Below are 25,536 nucleotides of genomic sequence, written 5' to 3'. Positions count from 1 at the left end.
ACAATCACTCTTCAAAGTTAGTCATCATGAGCTCAAGAAAAACCTTTCATGCAGGAATGGAACAGGGCATCTCCTTATAAGGATTTGTTGGGGAATTAGCATAAATTCCTTTAAATATATCTGGTTGCCTTTTTTCCACTTTCAGGGGAAAAATTATGTTAGTTTGAGCATCCAAGAAGTCCCCTCTCCCTTTTGCAATGTTGGTAAAAGTGTATATTTGCCTGATCGCTCTCTTTTTAATTCTGTGGAACTATCTAAAATGATGGTCTAAAATGCAAAATATCACTAATAAAATGATAAAAACCATGGGAAAGCAGGGTTTTGTCCTGGGGGGGGGGGGGAAGCAAGGCTAGCAATGTTTCATAAATCCGCCATCCACATACGCACAGTCGCTCTCACCCTAAGGGCATGATCCCAGATGAGACCTGTGCTTTTGGATTTATATTAGCGTGTAATAGCTGAAGGGAGGATGGTGCTAATGATTCTGCCTTTGTCTTGGGTTTCTCTAGATTGCACTATAGAGATAATTATGAATTGTAATGAGGTGTCTGGGTTGCAGAACAGAATTTGCATAGATAAATGCATGCCAATAGGTTATTACAGTTTCATGCTCCGTAATGAAGTGAATTTCTTCATTGGAAAGCGAGGCATCTCAGTTATTATAGGATTTTGCAGTCTGTGGACTAGCATAACTCTGCTACGCCACTCACCAGTGTCATATCTTTGGGAACTGCCTAAAAGGCTGTCAAAGAAGGTTGTTTATTAAGTTATACATGGTGAAATGGACTTCACTGTGACTATGCATATGGCTGAAACAGAGAATGAAATTAGATCCATTTTACTCAATGAAATAGATGTGCAGCTCCACAGGGACATAGCCAACTATCACTGTCTGGTGTATGAGCAGCAAATAAGGTTACTTTAAGGAGCAGACATTTGTTAAAATGTCATTTAAACTTTACTTTTAGAATCAATATAGCATGAAGATTTTCTCACACTCTCTGGCTGCTTCTGTTGAGAAAAAGTTTAGAAGTATCATTTTATTAACTACTTGAGTGAATCAAAAGGAAGAATTTTCTATTTAACCTTTTAAAAGACGTTTCAACAAAATAATTCTATAGGAGCTATAGCTGACAGGCAGGTGTGAAACATCACTCAGCAGATTGCTTGGGGAAATGGGATTTGAAGCCTTTTCTAGTATGGTGGAAGTACAGAAAAGGGCATAATGATGAAGTTAAGGCCACAGACCAAGAAACAATATTTTTGTTTTATGGTACAAAGAAGAGAGAGCCACAGAGACATTCTGAGTAGGCAACTTCAGGGTGCAATCTCATAATGAGAAACGTTAAATTCAGATCCAGTTGTATCAGTTCACCTAGCATAGGTAGCAACAACTACAATTCCCCTTTTTGGTCATTGCTTTTGCTTTATAATAGAGTGAACAAAAAAGTTCCTTTACTGCTATATAACTTGATTTATTTATTAGTAAAAAGAAACTTAATGCTTGCTGTTCTACAGATAAGCTGGGAAGTACTTTCTGTTTTTTAATTATGCTTGAAATCTGTTAACAGAAAAGTTTTATTCTCCCAGAAATTTTTGAGGGTATGACTCCAATTCAAATCTTCTAACAAATACTTGCACAGAGCACAATATGATGAAAAATGTACTGAGAAGCAGCATTTTTCTCAATTGAGGGTGCGAGTATACCTGCAACTTCTACAAAAATTTTTTTAAAACCCCTGGTGTGAACATATTAAGAATATTCATTCATCTTTAAGGTCACTAACCTGCTGACTCATACTTCCTTTTTAGAAATTTACCATCTTGTCCCAAATTTAAATTAACTGATGTTGAAAAGATGCATCTTCTATGAGTGTGTACACATAAAGTTACCTATTTTTCACTCAATGAAATGAATACCATTTGTTCACCTAGTTACACACTTTCTTCCTTTGCACACTGATTGAGCCTATGGATTGTTACTTAGAAGTAAATCACGCTGAATTCAATAGGACATACTACCGTGGAAGTGTCCCTAGATTTGCAGCTTTAACCTGGTTTACCAGCCCCAGTACATATTTCTTAGGTTTTATTTCAGCAAAGGTAAGTCAAAATAACAAATATCTTGGTGTATCCTCCTCAGTTCTTTATCATTGGATATATAGCACCTGATCTTTTTTACATTAAACCAATTCACGTGGACAAACTACAAAGTTCATCTGCTGAACTAAAATGGCATTAGTCTGACAGAAAATTTTCATTATATGTATTAGCAAGTAAATCCCTGTCCCTTCAGCTGTGTTACAAACACTGGTTTTCGCCAAGGTGAGTTGGGGCATATGGGTTTTCTAATTTTGGTATATGAACAGGAACACTGATTACACTAACTTACAGAACTCAGTCAAAAACTGAATTACATGTTACATATAACAATGTGTCTGACATCCTTACCCCTAATGGCTGAAGACTATTTCTGGGACTCATAGATTACTTGAGTTGCTTTCTTGTGATAAAAATTATACTAGTAACTAGAAGGGAGTAATGTGCAAGACTTGGGTGAGAACTCTTTTTCATTTAGAAAGGTATCATTTCTCTGTTCTGCAAAATGTGGTGGTCAAGGTCTTCTGGAACTCTACCACTTCAGACAATAGGTGGGTATAGTGCTTTTTAAAGTAATGTTTCTCATAATTCTCTGGGCACAGAAAACTAGTACATCAGAAGAAAGCCTATGTTAGAACCTCAGTTCTTCTCCTTCCTACCCTTTTGTACACGGGGAAGCAAACATGCTCTATATAACTGTTACAACCTTATTTTGTGGGATGTGTAGCTCATCCTTGAAACTACAAAAGAAAAGCCCTGCTGGATGAGACCAAGTTTCATGTAGACTTCTCACACTGTTGTTCCTTAGTGGTTCCATTTACTCATTGTGGCAAGTAGCTCTTGAAAGACCTATTTTTCTTTGTAACCCCCTTTCGAAACCATTGACGGTAGTGGTCATCAATAGATCTCAAGATAATGATTTCCAAAAGTGAGCTACAAATTGAGCAATCCATTACTTCCTGTTGTCTGATCTGATCTTTGCTGGATTGCAAAGTTTGAGTTGGGAAATTCCTAAACATTTCCTAGTGGAGTCTGGGAAGGGTGGAGTTTGGAGAGGGGAAGCTCCTCAGCAGGGCATAATGCCATGTAGTCCAAAGCAGCAATTCTCTTCTCTGTAGTCTGGAGATCAGTTATAATTCTGGGCAACAACCAGCCTACTGGGAAACCCAGAGTCCTTGTATTATGGCAAAGGAAAAAAATGTTTCTCTGCTTGATTTCTTTGCACCCTATATAATTTTATAAACCTCTATGATGTTCCCTTCCACTTAACCATCCTTAAAAAAAAACCTAACTCCCTCAAACTATTTGGTCTTTCCTTATAGAAAAGGTGCCCCATCCTTTTGATCTCTTTGATCATCCTTTTCTGAACCTTTTTATCTTAGAGAACAGACTTGCATTCATGTTTCACAGGTGTACTCTTGACTATTTCATACCTCATGTAGAGTCATGGCACAGCTAACATACAGAACTGCTGACATTGTATGGATGAAGCAATCAACATGGTTACCTAATTTTACTACCACATGATAAGATAATACAGGGAAAAAACCCTTTTAGGTTCTTAGACAAAACCTACCATTTAGGTTTGGACGACTTCCACTTGGTACATTACCAATGGAAAAATAACACATTGCTGAGTTATGTGTGATTCTAAAATGATGCTTTAGTGCCAATGTGGCAGCACATGTGAAAAAAGCTGTGCAATAATGGGGACATTTATGGGGAACACCATTCTAATCTTGTAACCAGTGAGACATATTTTTGGTATTTTCAAAAGATACTAGTAACTTATTCAGGTAGCTGTAAAGTTATGATCTGCTCAGTTGGAATGGTATATTAGGAGGAAGTTAAATGAAAAGAATGGTATCTTATCACAAAATGCTATGTCACTTCTTTGACAGCATTTATATTTCCTTGGTAGAATGAAGGCCATGAAGATCCCAGATTTTTAAAATCCTTTTCTGTTACTGTTTTAAAGAACAAACAGGCACAGAGAAGTAGAAGCCAGCACTACAGACCTTGTATTTCCACCTTTACATTTCTACATTGCCTTCCAATAATTTAGTTGTGTAGGCCAGTGAGGGTGCCAAGTTTGAACTGCAATGAATACAAGGGGTAAACTATTCATGACAGAGTGGTTGAGCCGGAGAAGGCAGGGCACAGTAGTCAGGTGGGGGATCTCTTCATTATACCATCAGAGTTATTTGCATCTCATCCCTCCAAAAAAAGAATGTGTTAAGCCCACCCATTAATGAACTGCTACAGAAGCATTACTGGAAAAACATAGTGTAGAAGACAGTAATTGAGCCAGCCAGCTGATTTTAAAGACCCAGAACACACAGTGCAATCCAGGATTGGTCACAAAGATCAGCTTGTGGCATCAGGCTGATTAAACCAGAGCATGAATTAAGTAAATCATAAGTGCAGGCCTGGCTTACCTGGGATGGGGATAATGGGAATGTTTTCGTTTGGCACCACGCGAGGTGAGCTGCTGTCCTCCACATAAAAGTGAGCTGTCTGAAAACATTTTCTGTAAAAAAGAGAGAAAGATTATCAGTTGCGAGAAAGAATAATTAAGTTTTTTGTGCACGCATGCCAGGCATTTTAACAAACAGACTCTCTGTCACACACACGCACACACACTCACTCCATAAAGTTATATTTCTTATTTTATTTTGTAAAACCAGTGACTTTACTGGACACTGAGCAGTGCATCTACTTGTCACTATAAATGAGCATTTCACTGACGAGCACCCTCTTTTTTCTACCAATTATTAAGTTTACAAATATGAAGCACCGGAAATTTAGCAGCTGAAATCTTGTGGCTCTCTCACATTCACTTAAGAAAATGAACTTTGAGTGGCACTTATTTCAATCACTTCAAAGCAGCCCTTCTCAAAAGAGAAACGTGACACGAACAACAACAAAACTACTGGCAATGTTCCTCTTGAGTAGAACTTTACTTACTACTGCCAGGTATGCAAGAGGCAGCAGCCAACAGCTGCTGGCATGCTACTTCCTTAAGGAAGTTACAAGCTCAACACAAAAGGAACTTGGCTCCATTAAAGCTCCTTGCAATCCCCTTCCCAGACTCCCCCTGCAAAACAGCGAGAATCACAGATGCTACAGAGCAAAAGCTTTTTAGCAGATGTCAGTTTGCCCCCTCCACCAATGACCCTAGAAAAAACTCAAATGCAGTACACCAAGGCAACCAGCAGCCACATTTAAGGACTTCCAATGCTTCCCTAGCTATCTTTTTTTTTTTACCTGTACTTAATGCAAAGCAAAGAACACAAGCTGGTCATCACAGAGAAGGCATTGAGGAGAAGAGCATCCAGAGATCCAGTGAGCCTCTGCATCGTGATGCTAAGCGAGGCAGGGTTTTCCAACAACCGCGTCACTGCTCATTGCTGCCTTAATGAGCTGCTTGAGGCTGGAACTGAATATTTAATGAGACTTGCTCAGCATGAGCAGCTATTGTGACAAGAGAAGGGGCTGCTCTCAGCTGTCAGGAGCTCTTAACAATAGCTCCGGAAGAAGCGGATAGATCCCTCTCCCTGTCTCACTTCACAAACTGTTCCTCAACACCTGGGCATAGTCTTTAACACTGCCCCAATTAGCCTCCCTGACATAACGAGCGGCTGCCTCCGCTTGTCCAGGGTTGCAGCTTTTCTGCCATGCAGTACAGTTTTCTGGAATGATGGCCAAGTAGAAAAGCCCACTCCATCCTGTCAGCTTTGCTGACACGGTCAAAGCAATTTGTACTTCCATTGTTTCCAGCAGAGATACACAGCAAAGGGCTAATATACATACATATAGGCAGTGGAATGTACTGCTCTCAAAGGCTAAATAACTTTCTTACAAGAAGCTGTGAAAATGAAAGCCTTATCCACCTCCGGATCCTATCGTTCTGAGAACTTTTGGGCCTCTGCTCCAGAGGCCCCATGGCCCACTTCAAAGTTCCAGAACCACTGGGCTATGGCAGCTAAACAAGAGGGTATCCATTACAGGAAATTCCATAACTAGGAAATTCTGGAGCAGAGTATGGGGCAACAAGTTGTTCGGTATGGTATACTCATGGTATATCTTTTTTCCCTGCACCAACTTTATAAGGTTGGTTCCACCAGCCAACTCAAAGTTCCCAGTATGAGTTTGAATTTGAACCTGAGCCTCCCAGTTCCAGTCTGATACCCGTACCCATACCCTCGCCTATCACCACATAAACTTTCAGAAGCATAAGAGGAATACTGGGCAACTTCAGCTATGGTTTGCTTATGGCATTTTATAAATAAAAAACAAGGCAGATAAATTCGCATAACCTCTGAAACAATATGCAGCCACCCAAGACAAATTTCACAGCATGATTTGACTCAAAGGAGACTTCTGGTTTCTGGTCTTTTCATAACTGTATAGGGGTTAGCAGAGAGTGTATTTTGCTGGGAATGCTCTGTGTCAAACTTATGCATGGGAATCCAAGGTGTGTGACATGTGCCCACACATCCCCACAAAAAGAATGACTTTGTCTCTTCCCTGAATGGCCTCTTTCCTCTCCTCTTCTTAAGCAAAGAGGGACTTTGTTTCTACTTGGGCTGCCTTTATTTTGGCCTAAGAAAACCCTGGAGGCACAAAGGGGAATAAATCAATCACAGTAAGGGAAGGGTTATGAATATGAAATAGGCAGAATGTGTGTGCAGATGTGATGCATTCAGGTTTTTTCCTCCTTGGAGTGCAACATTCATAGAATCCCAGGAGGATTGCTTTGGTTATTATCATAATTTTCTGAAAACACATCTATTTTAATACTCTTAGAAGATAAAAAAGATTCTCCAGTTCTCATCCTTGGAATGGTCTGAATAGCTCTTTATATTTAACAACAAAGCTAGTCTACAACAAAACAAGCATTGCATATTTATATTGAGCAAAGTACACAGAGGCAGAAAAGGTGACAAAGGTTAATAAATCCATGGGGCTTGCCTGCTTGCGATTCACCTCGGTCTCATAGATTGTTTCCTCCAAGATGAGAGGGTACCAACATTTTACAGCCCAATGCAGCCCAAATTCACTCCTTTTATTTACAAGCAGTTTATAATCTAGCTGACATTAGGCTTCTGATATTATTTATTAGAACAAGAACATAAGCAGAATATATATACCGGCTGCTGCATTAGTGCCATCAAGCGGCTGCTTAAAAGTGAAGCCTCATCTGCATTCAGATAAGAATAAGCCAGGAAATCCTCAAGCTTGCACCACTCTGCACAGTAGTTGAAGGACTTCCTGTTTTGGAACAAACTGGAGTTTGTTGTAATGGGCAAAACTGGGCAAAATGACAAACTGTACTTCATTCTCTTGACTACAAACCAGGAACCCAAAGCTTCTAGTTCACTTTCTACATGGAGAGATCAGAGGGAAAGGAAGGCATGCACAAGTCCAAGGACTTGGTTCATCAAGGCTGGAGTCCAGTAGCACCTGAAAGAACAAGATTTTTGGGGTCTGAGCTTTTGTGAGTTAAAGTTCCCTTTGACTCTCAAAAGCTCAGACCCTGAAAAATCTTAGAACAAATTTTGAGTCCAATGGTACCTTTAAGACCAACAAAAAGTTTATTCTAGGTATGAACTTTTGTGTGTACAAACACTTCCTGAAAATCTTACTGGTTTTAAAGGAGCTATTGAACTCAAATCTAGCTGTTCTACTGCAGACTAATACGGCTACCTTCTGAAATTATCTTCTTGGTTCATATGCATAATGAACTGAGATTTATTTATGAAATTTGAATTTTTGCAGGGTTTTTTTTTTTTTTGCTAATATATAACATACCTGTGTGTATGTGTGTACAGATACACTAACATTGATGGTATCAGTATGCACTCATTGATTTCCATACTCCTGCATACACATACATTAATGACTGCTATCCAGAATGAGAACCTTCAGGGCTAGATGACTTGATACAAGTGCTGACAAAAATGGTCCCATGAATCAGCCGTCAGCTTTAGTTCATAGATAATGCCACTATAGGATTCTTTCATAAAATGCGGCTTCGATAGATATGAGCAGCCATTGGCTGTGATAAGATGGGCATTTTGGACCGATATAGTTGCTTTTCTGTGATGGGTTGAATGGGCTTGGTCACACAGCCACATATGGCAGCCATTCCCCAGTTCCATTCACCCCATCTGGATTCAATTTCATCTTGTTCCTCTTCAGCCAGTTGACATGTCATTCAAGTGAGCACCCAGAGTGCACTTAGTAGCCTCCAGTTCCTTAGTTAATGAAATATAGTGCTGCATATAGTGCCAGATTAATGGCGTCCAAACCCAAAACTCCAGTCAATCTCATCTAGAACCCAGCATAGATACTATACAGAATCTGTGAGAGAACTGACCCCTGAGGCACACCACATGTCAACTTTCAGGCAGACAACTCAGCATCTCCCTTGCTCACTCTCTGCATATGGTGTGAGAGGAAAGGACCAGAACTACTAGAGTCCTGTATCTATCAAACTAATCTCCTGCTCTAAGTGGCTCAGCAAAATCAAATGGCCTGTTATATCAAAAATGCTGACAAACCCAGCAGGATGAACAAAGAAGTGTTTCCCCTATCTGTATATGGAGATCATTCACCAGGGCTACCAGTTCTGCATCTGTTCCAAAGCTGGGACTGAAGCCATACTGATACATCACCTGGGAAAGTCTGAAATTGTTCTGCAACCATTAGTTTAATTACTTCCCCCCAAAATAGTAGGTTCCCTCAGCATGAACCACAGTTGACTCCAAAAATGAAGTGGGGGATGGGGAGAGAAACAGGAATACCTTTTTGCAGTGACCATTTAAAATATCAGTGAAAATTATTTTACAAGACTGCAATCCTGTGCCCACTTACATGGAAATAAGCTTATGGTCATGTTGTACGTGACTTCCACTGTCACCATTTCTGTTCCTTTAACAAAGGCAGTTCCTTCTGAGTGGGTAGATCACTATGTGCACACATACTTATGCAGTTGCTTGTAGTTGCAAACAGCTTCCAGGGATCATGGAACACTGAGCTTTGGGAACTGTCTGCTGAAAACAATCTGTCAGAGGGGTCTGATACAGGGCAACTCACTGCAGTTATTTGTGTAATGGGCACTAAAAGTATAAAATGTATTTCATTGTTGAACAACAAATCTCTACATGGAGAGAAGATTTTTAAATGCGGCAAAAGGGTTTTACTGAGAACATTTCGCACAGGAGACTCTGGATTCCCCAAATACCACTTCCTCAGTAAATCAAGTTTCCCCAAATGCAAATATGGCCTGTGCAAAACTCCACTGGAGCTTTTCCTGGTAGCTAGACGGATGGCATCCTTCCTGCTAGGAACTGTGAGGTGCAGACAAGCAAGTGGACAGCATGGATGCCCAGTGCCAGGTAACTTATGGGGACTGGATATGCTTTTCTCATTACATTCCCTCCCTCCATCATGCCACCAGATATGCTCAGACTTTAATGACAGAAAGCAGAAATGAAGTAAATAAGGCTAGAAACCAGTCTCAAGTTGACATCACAATTTAATTAGATGAACACTTCACACAGGAGACTGGGATAGACTGCTGAGCATGCTCAACCATCATCTGCTCCTGACCTAATTGCAGGAGCTGCTCTCCCTCAAGCTGCCAAAGTGCCTTACCCCTTTTGACTCTAACATTCCCCTCCTCCCCCTCCCCCTTTTACTCACTTCTTGGTGGGCAGGCAGGATCAGTGAATGGATACTTTGAAACTGCTCAGCCAATATGGTGATTCCTTCCTATTCAGCCAAGCCACTAAACCTGCCTAGAAACCAAACCAAGCCTTGCGCAGGGCCATTCTATAACTGCCCTCTGTGAATCCTACCATGATTGCGGAGGGAAGAACCCACCAAATAACTATTTTATCACATTTTCAGAGTTCCACCTTTTCTGAGGTTTTGCTGGTTCTCTGTGTTAACCTAAATTCAAACTAATTTTCTTGCCTTTGTGGCCATCCCAGTTGCAATGAAGTAACTGGGATATCTGGGGATGAGAGCACTGAGCTAGTGCAGGAAAACCTTGGAAGTACCCCAGTATTGCATCCACACAGGTTTGGGGGTTTTTGCACATGAATATCATTTTGGGGGAAATGCATAACTTGGACTTCCTAGTTTTTGTTCTTGTGAGCATTTATTTCCATTGTATTTTCATACTTCTAACAACTATGGAAGTGGAATGGTTGGCTTATGGTATTTGTTTATGGATTTTTACAAATATTACAGGAGCCTGTGACAAAAAACACCCCCTTCCATGTATGTTTCTGTCTTTTATCCAGCTCCAAGGATATATTTATCAAAGTGATGATGTAAGTTTGCAAGACTTCTGATTTGCTACAATGGCCGAAATGCTGAACAAACACATTTCAATAAACACCAGAATCCATGGTTGTTAAACAAATACAGTTCTAAACTACATGAAATACCTTCGGAATTGAAGAAAGTGTTTCATAAGCTTGTAGCTGAAACTGTATCCTCCATTCTTACTTCAGGACAACCCAGGCACCCCACTTGTTTTCTGCAAATCACTGACAATTCTGTTGGCTTTCAAAGAAACAAGTGTGTTTCCTGAAGAACCTCCCCAAACTCCATATCCTTTTTTTTTTTTTGGGGGGGGGGGTAGACTGAATTTCCCCAGAGAAGATTTGTGCTTATGGGCAAAAATCAAAAACAAAAAAACCTACATTTTGAGACTGGATGGCTATACAGAATCCTGAGAGCAATGATCAGGGGGCATAATAAGAGATTTTTTCCCCCCAGCAATGGAGACTTACGTTAGCTGACAAATATTTCCCGGTGTATAAAACATAGACGGAATATACAAGCCACATCAGCAGTGTAATTTTTGAATCTTTTCTAGGAGCAAGCATGGAGAACTGGGCACCAGTGAGCAGAGTGGTCCTGTATTTGCTAATGAGTTCTTGTCTCTTGCTTTCTAGTTTCTCCTGGAAACCCTTAAGAAAGAAGTGCCAGGGTTGAAGCCTATCTCTGCCACTTTCAACTATTCCTCTAGTAAATGCCATTGGCTGCAATGAGGTACTAAGTGATCTGTAACCTGAAATGGATCCAGCATAGCTTTTCTGCCTGCATAGAGGGATGTTCCAAGTTCCTCCTTCCTACAGCACTGGTCCTGGGGGGTGAAATAGATTTTTGTGTGGAACTGAGAACACTGTACTCTGCAAGCAGAAGTCATTACACATGCAGGAACACTGCATTGGATCCAACTTATTAATTCTAAGCATTCATGTCAAGGGACGAGTGCTTTTTCACATGTTATAACCAGTGTCCCCTCTAAGCTGAGTTCGTGTGAGCTAGCTCACAGATTTTTAGCCTCCAGGTCACACATTTTTGTCTTAGCTTGGGAAAAATGACCCCAGAGCACACTAATTTATGCAGCAGCTCACAACTTTAATGCCAGTAGCTCACAAAGTAGAATTTTGCTCACAAGACCCTGCAGCTTAGAGGGAACATATAACATGTTTTCAAAAAAGCAGAGCCACCAATTCCCATCCAAGTCAGTCTGGTGATAACTAAAATAATCTGTAGAGACTCTGTTTATGCCCCCACCTTCTGTGGCAAGGTGACCACTAAAGAGCACTTTTCAGCTGTGACACCACAACTGTGGAATTCCCTCCTCACATCTGTTTGCCAGATGCCAAGCCTCAGGGAAAGATGACCCTTCCCCCCCCCCCGCCCTTTCCCATTCCTCCTCATTGGTGAATTGTTCTCCCTACATTTAATTGTTCCTCCTCCTTTGCTTTGCTATTATAATGTCACAATCTTTAATATATGCTGCTAGGGGTCTCTTACATGAGTGGTTTTTTTAGATATCTTCAGGGCTTTTTTTGAAGCAGGAACTCCTTTGCATATTAGGCCACACTCCCCTGATGTAGCCAATTCTCCAAGAGCTTACAGGGCTCTTAGTACAGGGCCTACTGTAAGCTCCAGGACTGGCAACATCAGAAGTGTGCGGCCTAATAAACAAAGGAGTTCCTGCTACAAAAAAAGCCCTGGATATTTCAATACCACTGTGTATCGTATTTGCTTGATGGTTACTGCGGGCTTATACATATGACTCTGCCCTGGTAATTGGCCCTGGTAATATACGGTAGGTAGTAGAAATATTTTAAACAAACATTTAAAACTTAACATATCTGTCAAAACTGCAACTTGTGAAGCAACTGACAACATTTACGTGGGTTAGTAAAGACAATTTCTGCTTTCAATGACAGTTTCAATGACAATGGGCATTACTGATGCCAAACTGTGCCAATGTGGTCATGTGTACCAGATATGCAGAGGTTTAAAATGTCTGCCAACATCAAACCCGGCAAAAAGGACTTGGGAAATAACTACAGTCGGAAAGAAAGAGTGAAGCAGATCAAGGCAGACCCAAAATTAACTGACAGGCCAGTATGTGAAACCCTCACTGAAGTGAATGGGGTCATACAGAAGCAGTGATTGGTGTGCTCAGCCTCAAGGCAACACCTGCCAGCAGTCAGCAGAGCATTACACAGAGGGTCATCCATCACTGACTTTTATGAGCAAATCATGCAGGCTCCAGCAATTAAAAGCCCACAAAGAAAAAGAGCCCATATGATCAACCAATCTACTGAATATTAATGAGTGACTCTCCTGTCCATGCGATATTGCACTCATGTGACAGAGCATCTGTGTTCTCTTTCACAGAGTGCAAAGTGGGGCCAAAAAAATCAGCTTCTGACAGGATTTTGCTTCAAAGATCCAGTTGGAAGCTTCTGAAGGCGGTAAAATATCCAGTGCGAAGCAGCAGAAGTTAATTAAAACAGTAGTTTAAAAGATGAATTCAGCAATTCAGTTCTCATTTGTATTTGTTACATTTATATTCTCCCCTTGTTTGGTGGCATATGAGTTCCAAGGAGGTCTCCGATCCAGAAACTAAGGCTCCCGCTTTATTTCATTTCAGCGGCATTGCTTTGCTATTTGCCTCAGCCCAAAATCTAACTTAACACTGGTTGCACTTAATGGTCTGGCTGAGTTCCTCCTACTTTATTTCCTGTCCAATACATGTAAAATCTCACATGTAATAAAGGATAAAGGAAATGAATAGGGGCTGCTACTGCAGCAGCGGTGGGGGATGAGGAAAAGAAGATGGATGGACCACTCCACAGAGTCTGAACTGGAATCCCTACTTGGAAAGAAGTGGTCAAACACATGGGAGATATTTTGGAGTCAGAAAGCAGAAGATTTTAAGCATGCTTTACATTTTCAAACCCAGGCAGGTGTGCATAAAGTAAAGCTGTTCATAATAAAACCTGGACGTTCTATTTATGTGTAGTAATTTCAGTTATGCATTGCTATTTCAATCAAGTTTGTCAGCACACTGAAAATATACCTTCTCAACCAACAGAAACAATTAAGAAAATCCACAACGCGATTATGCAGACCAATTCCTCTGTTTTTCTCCAGTTTTGCTGCCTGTTAGGAACCTCATACAATCCACTAATTGCTTTTTCACAGAGTCAAGGAAAATCAACACTTGTCATAATTAACAGGAAAGTTTGTCACAGAAAAAAAAAAATAGAAATAATAATTCAAGGTAATAAAAAAATAGCATTTGCTCACCATTAGCATAAATTTGTAACTTATATTGAAAGCAACATGCAATATTTACACAAGAGTGGCAGTATTATTATTATTAGACAGACCTTCTTCCTGACATTCTGTGTTGCATACTGTTGTCATTGGCACATATCCATCAGTTCTTGCAATCATGAGCAAAACCAGTAATGGACAATGCCAGTTGCACACTAAGCAGTATGAGCACAACTAGGTATATTTGGGATCAACTTTCAAGAGCAGAAAGAGCAATCAAGGAGATGAAGCACCATTTTTAGAAGTAAAACTAAAGATCGGGGGGGGGGCTTATGGTATATATATGAATGGGAGCATTCAATTATAAATTGTAGCGGTTGTATAGAGATAATCTGTCCCTTTTCTTATGGTACTAGGAGTCAGGAACTACCAGTGAAACTGACTAGCATGTTTAGAACAGAGAAAAAGGCAACATTATTTCACACAAAACTACTTAACCTATGGAATCTACTGCTACAGAACAGGTTAATAGCAAGTGTCTTTCAGGGTTTTAAAAAGATTAGATAAATGCACAGTGAATAGATTTATAATTGGCTATTAACCATGATAGTTACATAGAACCACCATAGTCAAAAAGGCAGCTTACCACTCAATATCACATATTAGGGACAAACAACAGGAAATGGATGATGCCTCTGAGCCTAGCTTATGGGCTTCCTGAAAACATCTGGTTGAAAACATACTGGATTAGATGGCCCGCTGTCTGGTCCAGTAGTTCTTATGTTTTCCACTTACTGCTATTTGTAAATCTATCAACAGCTGTACCTTGAGCATAACAAAGTAGCTATTAGATGTTGGGATAGTGACCATACCTTCAGTATAAAAAAATAAGGAAGGGGACAATGCTTGTTTGTTCATCATGGATCTACTAATTCTGTACAGCATTAGTTGACAAAAAAAGCTCACCTATCTGGAAATGGTACACAGCAGTAAGAGAAGACGACTACGGATTTATACCCCCCGCCCTTCTCTCAGAATCAGAGTCTCAGAGTGGTTTACAATCTCCTTTATCCTTTTCCCCCATAACAGTCACCCTATGAGGTAGATGGGGCTGAAAGAGCTCTCACAGAAGCTGCCCTTTCAAGGACAACTCCTGTGAGCGCTATGGCTGACCCAAGGCCATTCCAGCAGCTACAAGTGGAGGCGTGGGGAATCAAACCTGGTTCTCCCAGATAAGAGTCTGCACACTTAACCACACCAAACTGGCTCTCTGAAGCCACATTACCTGAAACCTGGCTACCTGAAACCACATTATCTGTGCTGCCTTCTACTCATACATAATTTTTTTCATATCCAGTTTATCTTTTCCAGATTTTCATTCCAAAGCACAGTTCTGCCAACATACATTTGAGGAGAATAGGCCTATCTGTGGTTATCAGCATATTTTAGGCAATCAAGCTAAAATTTCACAAATTGAAATCCCATCCTTTTGCACTCTTTAATTACTTCAACTGTGTGTACAAAAAAGCAAACATAGTGGAATAATCTAGGATAGGTGATCATAAATATGTGCTCCAGCATTACTCCATGGTATATTGTTATAGAAACAAAACCATATCCTTATACTCAGTATTAATTAATTAATTAATTAATACTGAGTATAAGGATATGGTTTTGTTTAATTAATTAATTAATCAGTATTAATTACTATTCCAGTATCTATACACTGCAGCACTTTAGTAGTGGTTAGAATGCCACATTAAATGTTAAAGGGGGAAATCCACAGGAACTGCAAAGAAGAAGCAAGAAACGTAGTTCTCCATACTCCAGATGGCCTAAATTGGATGTCTGTTTCAAGATTTCTGTGACAGGACAACACTGAGATTTTGCCACTAACAAATGTGCAGCAAAAATGTAAAGCAGAAAAAGCTCTGTGTAAACCTCATAATAAAGCACCTTATAATTATGTTTGATCAGTCTGTAGAGACAAGAAAACTGGATGTATGGATGAAAGCAAGAATGTAGGCTGAAGACCCTGTCCAGGAAAAGATCTGGCATAAAGAGGCCACCAGCTGGAAGGCCCCAGATGACCTATACCCTGATGACTGAAAAAGGCTGTTGTCAGCTCCCTATTTTGGGGGGGAGGGAGATCACCCAACTGAGTAAAGATCACCCAACTGAGACACAGAACTTGAACTGATGGGTGCCAAGATGACCATCCATGACAAGATGACCATCTATGGCAGGGTTTCCCAAAATTTTCTTTTCTGTGACCTGGTTATTTTTGTATTTCTCCTTCATGGTCCACTAAAATTTGGGGGTGGAGCCAAGAGACTTTGGGGGTGGAGCTGGGAGACAGGAATTATGTCATTTCCTGTGGTGTCAAGGGCCAAGTGATGTCACTTCCGGGGCACACTGAACCAAAACTCCACCTTTTCCTGTGATGTCACTTTCAGGGCACTCCCCCAAACCTGCCTCTTCTTCTGAAGTAACTTCATTGTTAGAAAAATCTCTCTGAAACTCATACTGAGCCAAAATGGGGGTGGAAAGGGGGTGGTCCTCTCTTTCCACTCCAACACCTGCATGCACCTATCTGTTTGTGCGGTCTTCTCCAGCTTGCAAGCACTCCTAATGCCCATGTTCAATTGCCTGCACCACCTACACATCCCTTCCTCAACAGCACTGGCCAGTGTATGCAGTTGGGAGTGCTGTTGCCATTGCCATCAGGAATGACAGCACTGTGTATCACCCACACTGGGCCCTGGCAGCTGCTCTACCTCAAAATATGCTGAAACATTTAGTAGGTCCTTCCTTCAGCTGCTACTACTGGAGCCCTGACTCAAGCTATAACCAAGCTTGCTTGGTTTCAAGAAAATATTTCGACAGCTATTTTTCATACTTTTCTTTGGCTGAAACACTGGGAAATTGCTGCGAAAGGTAGCAGAGAATTGTACTGCAATTAATGAATTAATTTCAAGTTATATGAAGTTCATACAAGCATTTCTGTAGTTATCCCAAAAAGGATATTTATGAGGGACTTGCAGCTTTTTACTGGCTGTGTTTCCCATGCCTTTAAAAACAACCTGTTGTGCAGATATTTAGCCAGTGAACTTCTTTTATCCTTTTTAATATCTACAGGAGGAGTTTAATTTTGGTGTCAGACAGCTGTTAAAACCAGGACCAGTAAAATGGTGCCAAGTTCATAGTACCATCACTTCCAGTACTGTTGAGATATACTGCAGTAATCTCCAATAATCTCTTTCTGCCCCATACCTCTCACTCTCACTCACACAGAAATCTCATAGAAATGCTAGCTGGCTACAACTGGGGGTACCAGCTTTTCATTGGCAGAGCTCCTATGTCTGCAACAATAGTATGATGAACAGAAAAGTTTCATCCAGTAAAAATGGAAGGAAAGAAAGGGAAAGAATGAAATGGAAGGAGAGGAAAAGAAGACATGGAAAGAAAGAACATAAGAACATAAGAGGAGCCATGTTGGATCAGGCCAGTGGACTATCCAGTCCAAAATTCCCTCATACAATGCCCCAAAGGCACCAGAATGTCCACCAGTGGGGCCAGGGCACTAGAAGCCCTCCCACTGTTGCTTCCCCCCCTCTCAGCACCAAGAATACAGACAGAGCATCACTTGCAGGGAAAGAAAGAAAGGGGGGGGGGAGGAAAAAAAGCCTTTCTCACCATCAGATGGCTCCAGCCAGCAACAATTCTGCTCAGAGGTCATTTGGTAAAAAAAATAGCTACTGGAATGCCCACTCCCCTCCCGGTTGAAAAACATACACACACCCTTCTTTGCCACCCAGGCCTCCCGGGGAAATCTCCCCAAAAGAGCATACTGCAAGGCACATGAAAGCTCATACCTTGAAGAACACTTCACGGGTCTAAAGTGCCAGTGGACTCTAGCTTTTCTCTTAAACACGGGGGGGGGGGGGGGAGGAAGGAGAGGCAGCCCAGCTCCTCTCTGCACAACACAGAGATGAGGGAAGGAAGGAAGCCAAACAGAGCTCAGGCTTTGCAGTCCGTGTCAGTCTTCAAGGCTAGCTTTTTTCTGCACAACAGAGAGATGGCAGGAAGGAAGCCAAATGGAGCGCAGGCTTTGCAGCCTGTGTCAGTCTTCAAGGCTAGCTTTTCTCTGCACAACAGAGAGACGGGGGAAGGAAGGAAGCAGAGCAGAGGCCATGCTTTGCTGGGGGTGGGGCTAGCTTTGGCTTTTCTTGTGACCCGGTAGTGAGGCTTCTGTGGTCCAGTACCGGGTCACAACCCTGAAAATGGGAAACACTGATCTATGGCAAGACCCTCTGAAAGGTTGGCAGGTGGGGAGAAAGAAGAATTGACTATAAGATCTAAAGACACTTGTGGGACAGAGACCTGTGGGGCAGTGACCCTCACTCAAAGTTCTCTGCCGGCTGATCAGCACCAAAGCCTGGCCAGCAATTTTATCTGGAGACCTCCCTGAAAGAGCACTTTGGATCAATCAGTACCAATCATGTGGGTGTGTGAGTCTGTGAGTGTGTGCTTGTTGCTAGGACATAATTCTGCAATCAGTAAAGCTGCAGCTGTGTTTTCAAAGCACACTGGAGTCCTGTCTCTTCCGTGGAACCTGAGGCATGAAACAGATCCCACTGTAAATTGGCTGAGAGGCAGGTGGAGTTCGATCATTTCTCCCTGGCCTCCCAGCCTCCACTGGAATTTGTTTTTAACACATCCACATTTGAATCAATACCGGAACTCCTCTTCAGGTGACACTCTGCAGCTTACATGGTGAATAGAAAGGGTTTGCTCCTGGCATTTTTTGTGTTTGTTTAGGATGCCTACCATACATTTCCAGCATTAAATCTTTCTTTCATATTTGTATATACACAATGAAATGAGGGAACACCCACACCCTCATTCATCATACAAGTGGAATATAGGTAAGATGCACTCCATTAAAGGCAGGAAGCAGTTAGTCTGGCTTCCTCCTCTTCTCTAGCCCACTGAGAAAATTCTGGAAGTCATGGGTTGAATACTTATTCAATATTTTCAAGCAGGAGAAAAATATACTCTTCTAAATCCTAAGCTAACTACATAGCTGTTCAATTCCACTTCTCAAGAGGCAGTAGTGAATGTATGAACTGCATAAAAGGTCATGAAATGCCTTGGATAAAAAGGAAAACCAAATCAAGCCACCTTTGTGTAAAATGTAAAAAAAGAAAAGAGGAAAAAAAATCAAGGACATCTTTTAACTTTCAGATCTGGTCCCAAAGTACAGAAAGTTAAAATGCTAAGAAGAAAAATCTGTTATGCAAAAGGCCTTCAAAATCAAGGACTATCATAACATTTAAGGAGTCAGAATTAGAAGCTTTCACTAGCTCCTAATTTCCCAGAAAATCAAAGAGTTTTACATTAAACATGAACTACAATTGAAAGTGCAGAATCAAAGGGAAATACCCTAACCAATTATTATCTAGGAAACTACTTTCAATTAAATATGTTCATGTCTTCCTGGCCCAATGTATATAAAAACACCTAAAAGTGGGAATACCATTGTGGTGTAATGGTTTACATTGCAATCTTAAATAAAGTTACACCCTTCCAAGCTCATTGACTTCAGTGGATTTAGAAGTGTAATAGTTTGTTTTAGGACTGCACTGCCAATCAGTTTACTTTCAACTGCTCTTTATCTGCATGCCAGTTATTTGCCACTATCATACTTGTGTCCTTTGGGTCTGGCCCTGTTCAACTGCTTTACAGGCCACAATGTTGGTCCAGCATCAGCTCTGGCAACTCAAAACTTCTATTCAGAAGAAGAGGGTTCATACCATACTCTGGCTGATATGCCTTCCAACTGATGTTACAGCTTCCAGTGCTGCATCCAGCATGTAGAACCAGCGTGGTATAGTGGTTAAGAGAAGCAGACTCTGACCTAGTGAACTGGGTGTGATTCCCCACATGTACCCATGAAGCCTGCTGAGTGACCTTAGGCCAGTCACACTTCTCTCAGAACTCTCTAAGCCCCACCTACCTCACAGGGTGCCTGTTGTGGGGAGGAGAAGGGAAGGTGCTTTGAGACTCCTTAAGGTAAAGAAAAGTGGGATACAAAACCGACTTTTCTTTTCTACTATTCAGGGGCAAGACCAGACCACTCAAAAGGGTGCCTCCTCTGGCAGGCAGGGGCTTGTTCTCTCTCTTTCTTGGTCTGACTGCATACACTTCCTATTCAACTTGCTCTCTAACTCCGCTGCCACCATCATCCTGTCTTCCTCTGCAGGCCTTTATGCTCCCCTGTAGTGTGTGACTGGATGCTGACATGTTGACTATGGCACCATCTCATCACTTCCAGCCTGACTAGACAAAGAACAGAGTAGAGCCACTTAGAAACCATGAACCGAACAGAAAGGCACTTTAAAAAGAACAAATCATTATTAAATTAACCATTTTAGTATGCACACACCACTCTCCAATTTAGCTAACAGGATAAAAATCTTTATTTGGCATTGTCTTATTTTTGCCTTATAAGTTTCCGTGCAGTTCACCAGAGTCCATCTGCGGAGAGGTTGGGATATAAATTTAAAGTAAAGTAAATAAATAATATTATATGTTCTGCATAAGTTTTTCCAGAAACATCGTCCCTAAAAGATGTCCAAGCCATGAGTCATTGCTTATCTGGGTAAAGCAAACTAAACTGTGATTCAATTAGCATCTGTCTACCTAGTAGCTATTTCTTTGTTCCACTGGATAGTACTAGCAATCTAATCTAAATATGCAATAATTCCACTTAGTAATTTTGCTCTGATGGTTTATGATTGATAAGGAACCAGGGTGCAGTTCAAAACCCAGTTTCTTTTCAGTTTAAACAACTGGATTTGACCCACCAGCAACTTAAATCTGTATCTGTTCTGTAGCCCCCCTGCACCCACCGAGAAACAGTTCTTGAGGGTCAAGGGGTCCTCAGAATTGCAGAAAAGAGCAAGAGTACAGTAGCACCTTAAAGACTTGCAAAATTTGTGGCAGCATACGAGCTTTCATGTGAGTCACTACTCATTTCTTCACAGGGCTTTTACTGAGCAGGAATGCACAGGAATGCAATTCCAGCTGGCTTGGCATCAAGGGGTGTGACCTGAGCCTGATAGGGGAGGGTGGGATATAAATATAATAAAATAAAATAAAATTAATAAAATAAATTTGCAAATAAGTTCCTGCTCGGCTTTTTCTATGAAAACAGCCCTGTGTGAAATGATGGTGATGTCAGGGGGCATGGCCTAATATGCAAATAAGTTCCTGCTGGGCTTTTTCTACAAAAAAAGCCCTGCTTCTTCAGATACTTCTTGAGAAGTTGTATGGGATATGACACAGGAGTCTGTAGCTTGGGGGGAAATTCACAAGAATCACGGGCTAATAACAGACGGGCATTTTGGGGCAGATGAGAGGTGTCCCAAATTGGGACGGCTCAAAAAGAGCCTTCTTGAAGTCTCCAAATGCTCCCCCGCAAGCCATCCCCATTCCATCCATGGGGCAACATGGGCATGTTCAGACAGCCATTGTGCACCATTCCCGTCCCTATATATTTTCAGTAGTCATGCACATGTGTGCACAAGTGCATGTGTGCATGTGTGCACATATACACTCATGCGCATTGAACAGTTTTAATTTTAAAAACTGGATGCGATTTGGGGTGACTTGCCAGTTTAACACAGCCAAGGAGCCTCACTTTTGCCCTTCCGCTTCCAGAAGCAAAGGAGGAGACTGGTGTGCGGCTCAAAAATTTGTTACCATGGTGGAAGTGGTAGCTTTTTCAGTTGAGCTGTGGAGGCCGGAGGACAGGGTGAGTACAGGATGAGGATGAGCAGCAGATGTTTATGTGTGGAAGGATTTTTTTGGTCGAGGTGTCTCTGAGTCCGCCCAAACTGCCAGTCTGTAATCACCCATAGGGTCCCCTTCTCTTTCCTGACCAGGATGACCAAAGCTGGCCTGATCATGTCACATCTCAGAAGCTAACCAGGGTCAGCCCTAGTTAGTAACTGGATAGGAGGGCCACCAAGGAAGTCCAGGGTAATACACAGAGGCAGGAAATGGCAAACTAACCACCTGTATTTGTCTCTTGCTTTGAATACCCACCCTATGGGGCTGCATAAGTAGGCTCTGACTTGACAGCACTTTCCACCACTTCCTATGTGAACCAAAATACTATCTCCTTGCACAATGTCTAGTTTGCATCCAACCCTATGTCTTTAAGAGCAGAATGAAATTATGACTCCAAGCCTCAGTATTCTCAAGGTGGGTATCCCCAACGCGAAGAAAGCATTTACAGGCTCTCTGTGCATGATTACAATCTGGAATGTGCCTTCTGAGACAGATAAAGGTGTTTACTTCTGCTTTGCAATGAAAACCAGAGCAGTGAATTATACCTCAGCTGAAATTATCCTAGGGCTAGTGAAATCAGTAATCTGTTTCTAGGAGGTTTTTCTCAGCCTTTGCTTCCAAACCAAAATGCTTTTTAAAAAGAATCTATATGATTATATGATCGAATTGTCCCCTTTTTGGGTTTTCCCCATCGTTGGTACACACTCTCTCCCTAACATCCTTTAATCTGATATTTATTCTGATCGTTCCATCCGGACAAGAAGATTCTTATGTTAAAAGCTCCTGCTCACATCAGTGCCAGTGCCAGCTTTCTCTGCTTTGCCAGTAGTGGACTTCTTAAAAAAAATACCAGTGCTATAGAGCTGTAATGATCACAATTTTTTATTTTTAAAAAAGCATCATAAAGCTCTCTAGCAGTGCAGTTGAGGAAAATGAGGGGCTAATGGCAATAAAGTAAACAGAAAACTCGTGTGTCTCATGTCACTGCAGATGCCTCTGCATTTGTTATCAGTGATAAGAAGAATGGGGCAATTCTTCCCATGCAGGGCTTTTTTTGAGCAGGAATGCACAGGAACGCCATTCCGGCTGGCTTGGTGTCAGGGGGTGTGGCCTAATAGACTAGGGCCCTGCGGGATTTATCACAATTCCGCAGGACCTGTAAGACATATCTGTTCAGGCAGGCTTTTAATAACTAAATGGAGGTATTTTTAACATCTATGAGGGTGTACTATCTACCCCACAATATCATTGCAAATTAATTCAAAACAGACAGAACGCCATCTGAACTGTATTTAAACTGTTTTAATATTTTAATAATGTTTTATTGTTATAATGTGACTCTGTCATCGAATTGTGACTGTTGTTAGTCGCCCTGAGCCCATTTGGGGAGGGCGGAATACAATTGCAATAAATAAAATAATAATAATAAATAATATGCAAATAAGTTCCTGCTGGGCTTTTTCTACAAATAAAGCCCTGTCCTTATGTATATACAACCATTTATATGACTTTTTCTGATGTATTACTTTTATATGAATCTTTCCAATGCATGTTTGTACCACTTACTATAAAGAAGATGATGATGATACTGGAGTTATATCCCGCCTTATACTTTGAATCTCAGAGTCTCAGAGCAGTCACAATCTCCTTTAACTTTCCCCCTGCCAACAGACACCCTGTGAGGTAGGTGGGGCTGAGAGAGCTCTTACAAGCAGCTGCCCTTTCAAGACAACTCCTACGAGAGCTGTGGCTGACCCAAGTTCATTCTAGCAGCTGCAAGTGGAGAAGTGGGGAATCAAACCCGGTTCTCTCAGATAAGAGTCTGTGGACTTAATTACTTTATCAAACTGGCTCTCCTTGTAAGGATACTTGTAAGGACCCAAAGGAGGGAAGGTGGCATGGTATAGTGCAGTCTCATCCGATTTTGGCAGCTAAGCAGGGTCAGTATTTGGAAGGAAGACCACCAAGGAAGACTCTGCAAAGGAAGGCAATGGCAAACCACCTCTGCTTTGCTGTTGCTTTGAAAGCCCCTTGCAGGGGTCACCAGAAGTCATCTGAGACTTGACAGTACTTTACACGCATGCACATAAAAACACAGGCCCATGAAAAAAAAACTACTATTACTTTCCAATTATGTCTGCAAATGTCAGTTGACCTGGCCTGCATTCCAAGACAGAGATATACTTCCAGAGCCCAGACAGCTGTCTAAAGACACATAACAGTTCTACTATTGAGGCAAAGCAGGTCTAGCCCTGCAGGTTGTCTGATAGCTTGGGAACAATGTATAAACTACTCTGAATTCTCTGGAAATAAGAGCGGGCATAAGTTGAATTAGCTTACTAACAGGCATAAACATTCCATATGTACTATTTATAACTTCCCTGGATTTGACTCAACTGTATCCATGGCAATTGTATGCTTTTACACAAATCTGAATTTGGTTGGCACCTTTTAACTTGACTCCAAAAACAGTCAAGACCAAAGAATTTAAGCTTTAAACTGAACAGCACTAGATTATCTTTGCCGTAAATTGTCTGGTTGGCCACATTTGCTGATTGGAACCCCTCCATATAATGTTTTAAGGCTGAGTAAAACTAACACAGCAGTTTAGAAACGAAAGCTTGTTAAATGGCAAATGCATAGGGCAAAGCCATGCATAGGGAAGCCTTGCCTCAGCGGTGCAAGATGTTCAAGGCAAGATAATTTCAGTTGACTAACGAATGAGTCAATTCTATTTCAGAGAGACGTGGGGAGGAATATACAGTGTTTAATTAACATTGTCCTTCTTGTTTGAAAACAGGTTCCCTCCCCCCTTCTCTCTGCAATGCCCCTGAGTTTCATTGCACCAATGAGATGCAAAATATCTCAAGAAGACAAAGGATACCCTCTTTGGGTAATACTGACACTAGATGCTGATCTAGGGAAATTAGAAAAATGTTCAAGGGAGGGATAGGTTCCTGACTCCAAATTAGGCCCTACTGTGCTGTAATCACACAAGGCTGATAACCAGTTTGTCGACAATCTGCTGTTCAAATACCTAATTTGAATTCTGGAATGGATAGTCTGATGATGTGATGCTTGTCAGTTTGCATGCTGCTCTCTGCTGAAGCCACTTAACGAATAGTAAATTATTATTTTTATAAGAGGAATAACATAACGGGGGGGGGGGGGGGAGAATTTTTTCATTTTTCATGCGTGTGATATGACCAACAGCCATCTCATTAATGTTGATTTTCACAACTGATCGAGCTGGCATTCAGCTGTGGTGTTTACTATTAAAAAAGGGGAGGGGACTATACAAAATTGGTCAGAAGAATGGAAAAGCAACTGCATGTTGAGAACATAATACACTGAATATCACCATGATCATCAACTCAGTATTGGTTCTGATTCACTAATTTACCTGGCAAATAAATGTCCTGCAACCAGTTAACTTAAATTTCTGATTTTAAAAATATTGATGGTTTTACTTCAGCAAGTTAGTTTTAATGGATTTTTAATTATTTTATTGATGTGTTATTTTAATATGGATGCTGTTTTATTTCTTCTTTTTGATAGCTTCTCCAAGCGGGTATGTGAAGAGGTGGCATGTAAATACTCTACAACCAGCTAGTCAAATACACAAATTAACCAAAAGGGCAGGAAACCATACCCTAAGAACAGATTCAATAGATGTATAAGCATCATGCTATAGTCAAAGACTTTTCCATTTCACTCTGGCAGTGTATAGGGTTTTTTTTTTTTTTTTTAAAGCTTACAGGAAACTTTAGGTACAGAAGATGATAAACCTAGCTTCCTGCAGCATAGAATCTATGTGTGGCAGGTGGAAGCAATTTATTTCTGCCTTCAAATGTCTGACTGGGGTTTTGGGGGGTTTCTGGAGCATAACAGAGCTAAAAGAGTGTAATATACAATGTCCGAGTCAGCTATCTTGCCACTGAAACTGGTAAAGTCTGATTATACCCTTCT

The 25,536-nt window shown here is 41.1% G+C and overlaps 1 protein-coding gene across 5 annotated transcripts in view; it reads right to left on the bottom strand.

Moving 5' to 3' along the window:
- Window positions 1-25,536, bottom strand: part of PTPRG (protein tyrosine phosphatase receptor type G) — an 871,997-nt gene that overhangs the window by 87,872 nt on the left and 758,589 nt on the right. For all 5 annotated transcript variants that reach the window (XM_060239418.1, XM_060239420.1, XM_060239419.1 and 2 more), the window contains one exon: window positions 4,539-4,630. In XM_060239418.1, coding sequence (XP_060095401.1) covers window positions 4,539-4,630 — 92 coding nt within the window. The remainder of the gene's footprint in view (window positions 1-4,538; window positions 4,631-25,536) is intronic.

The sequence above is a fragment of the Heteronotia binoei genome, chromosome 5 (genome assembly GCF_032191835.1).
Source record: "Heteronotia binoei isolate CCM8104 ecotype False Entrance Well chromosome 5, APGP_CSIRO_Hbin_v1, whole genome shotgun sequence".
NCBI lineage: Eukaryota > Metazoa > Chordata > Lepidosauria > Squamata > Gekkonidae > Heteronotia > Heteronotia binoei.
Note: the sequence above shows the minus strand (reverse complement) of the source record. Positions and strands in the feature narration are given on the sequence as shown.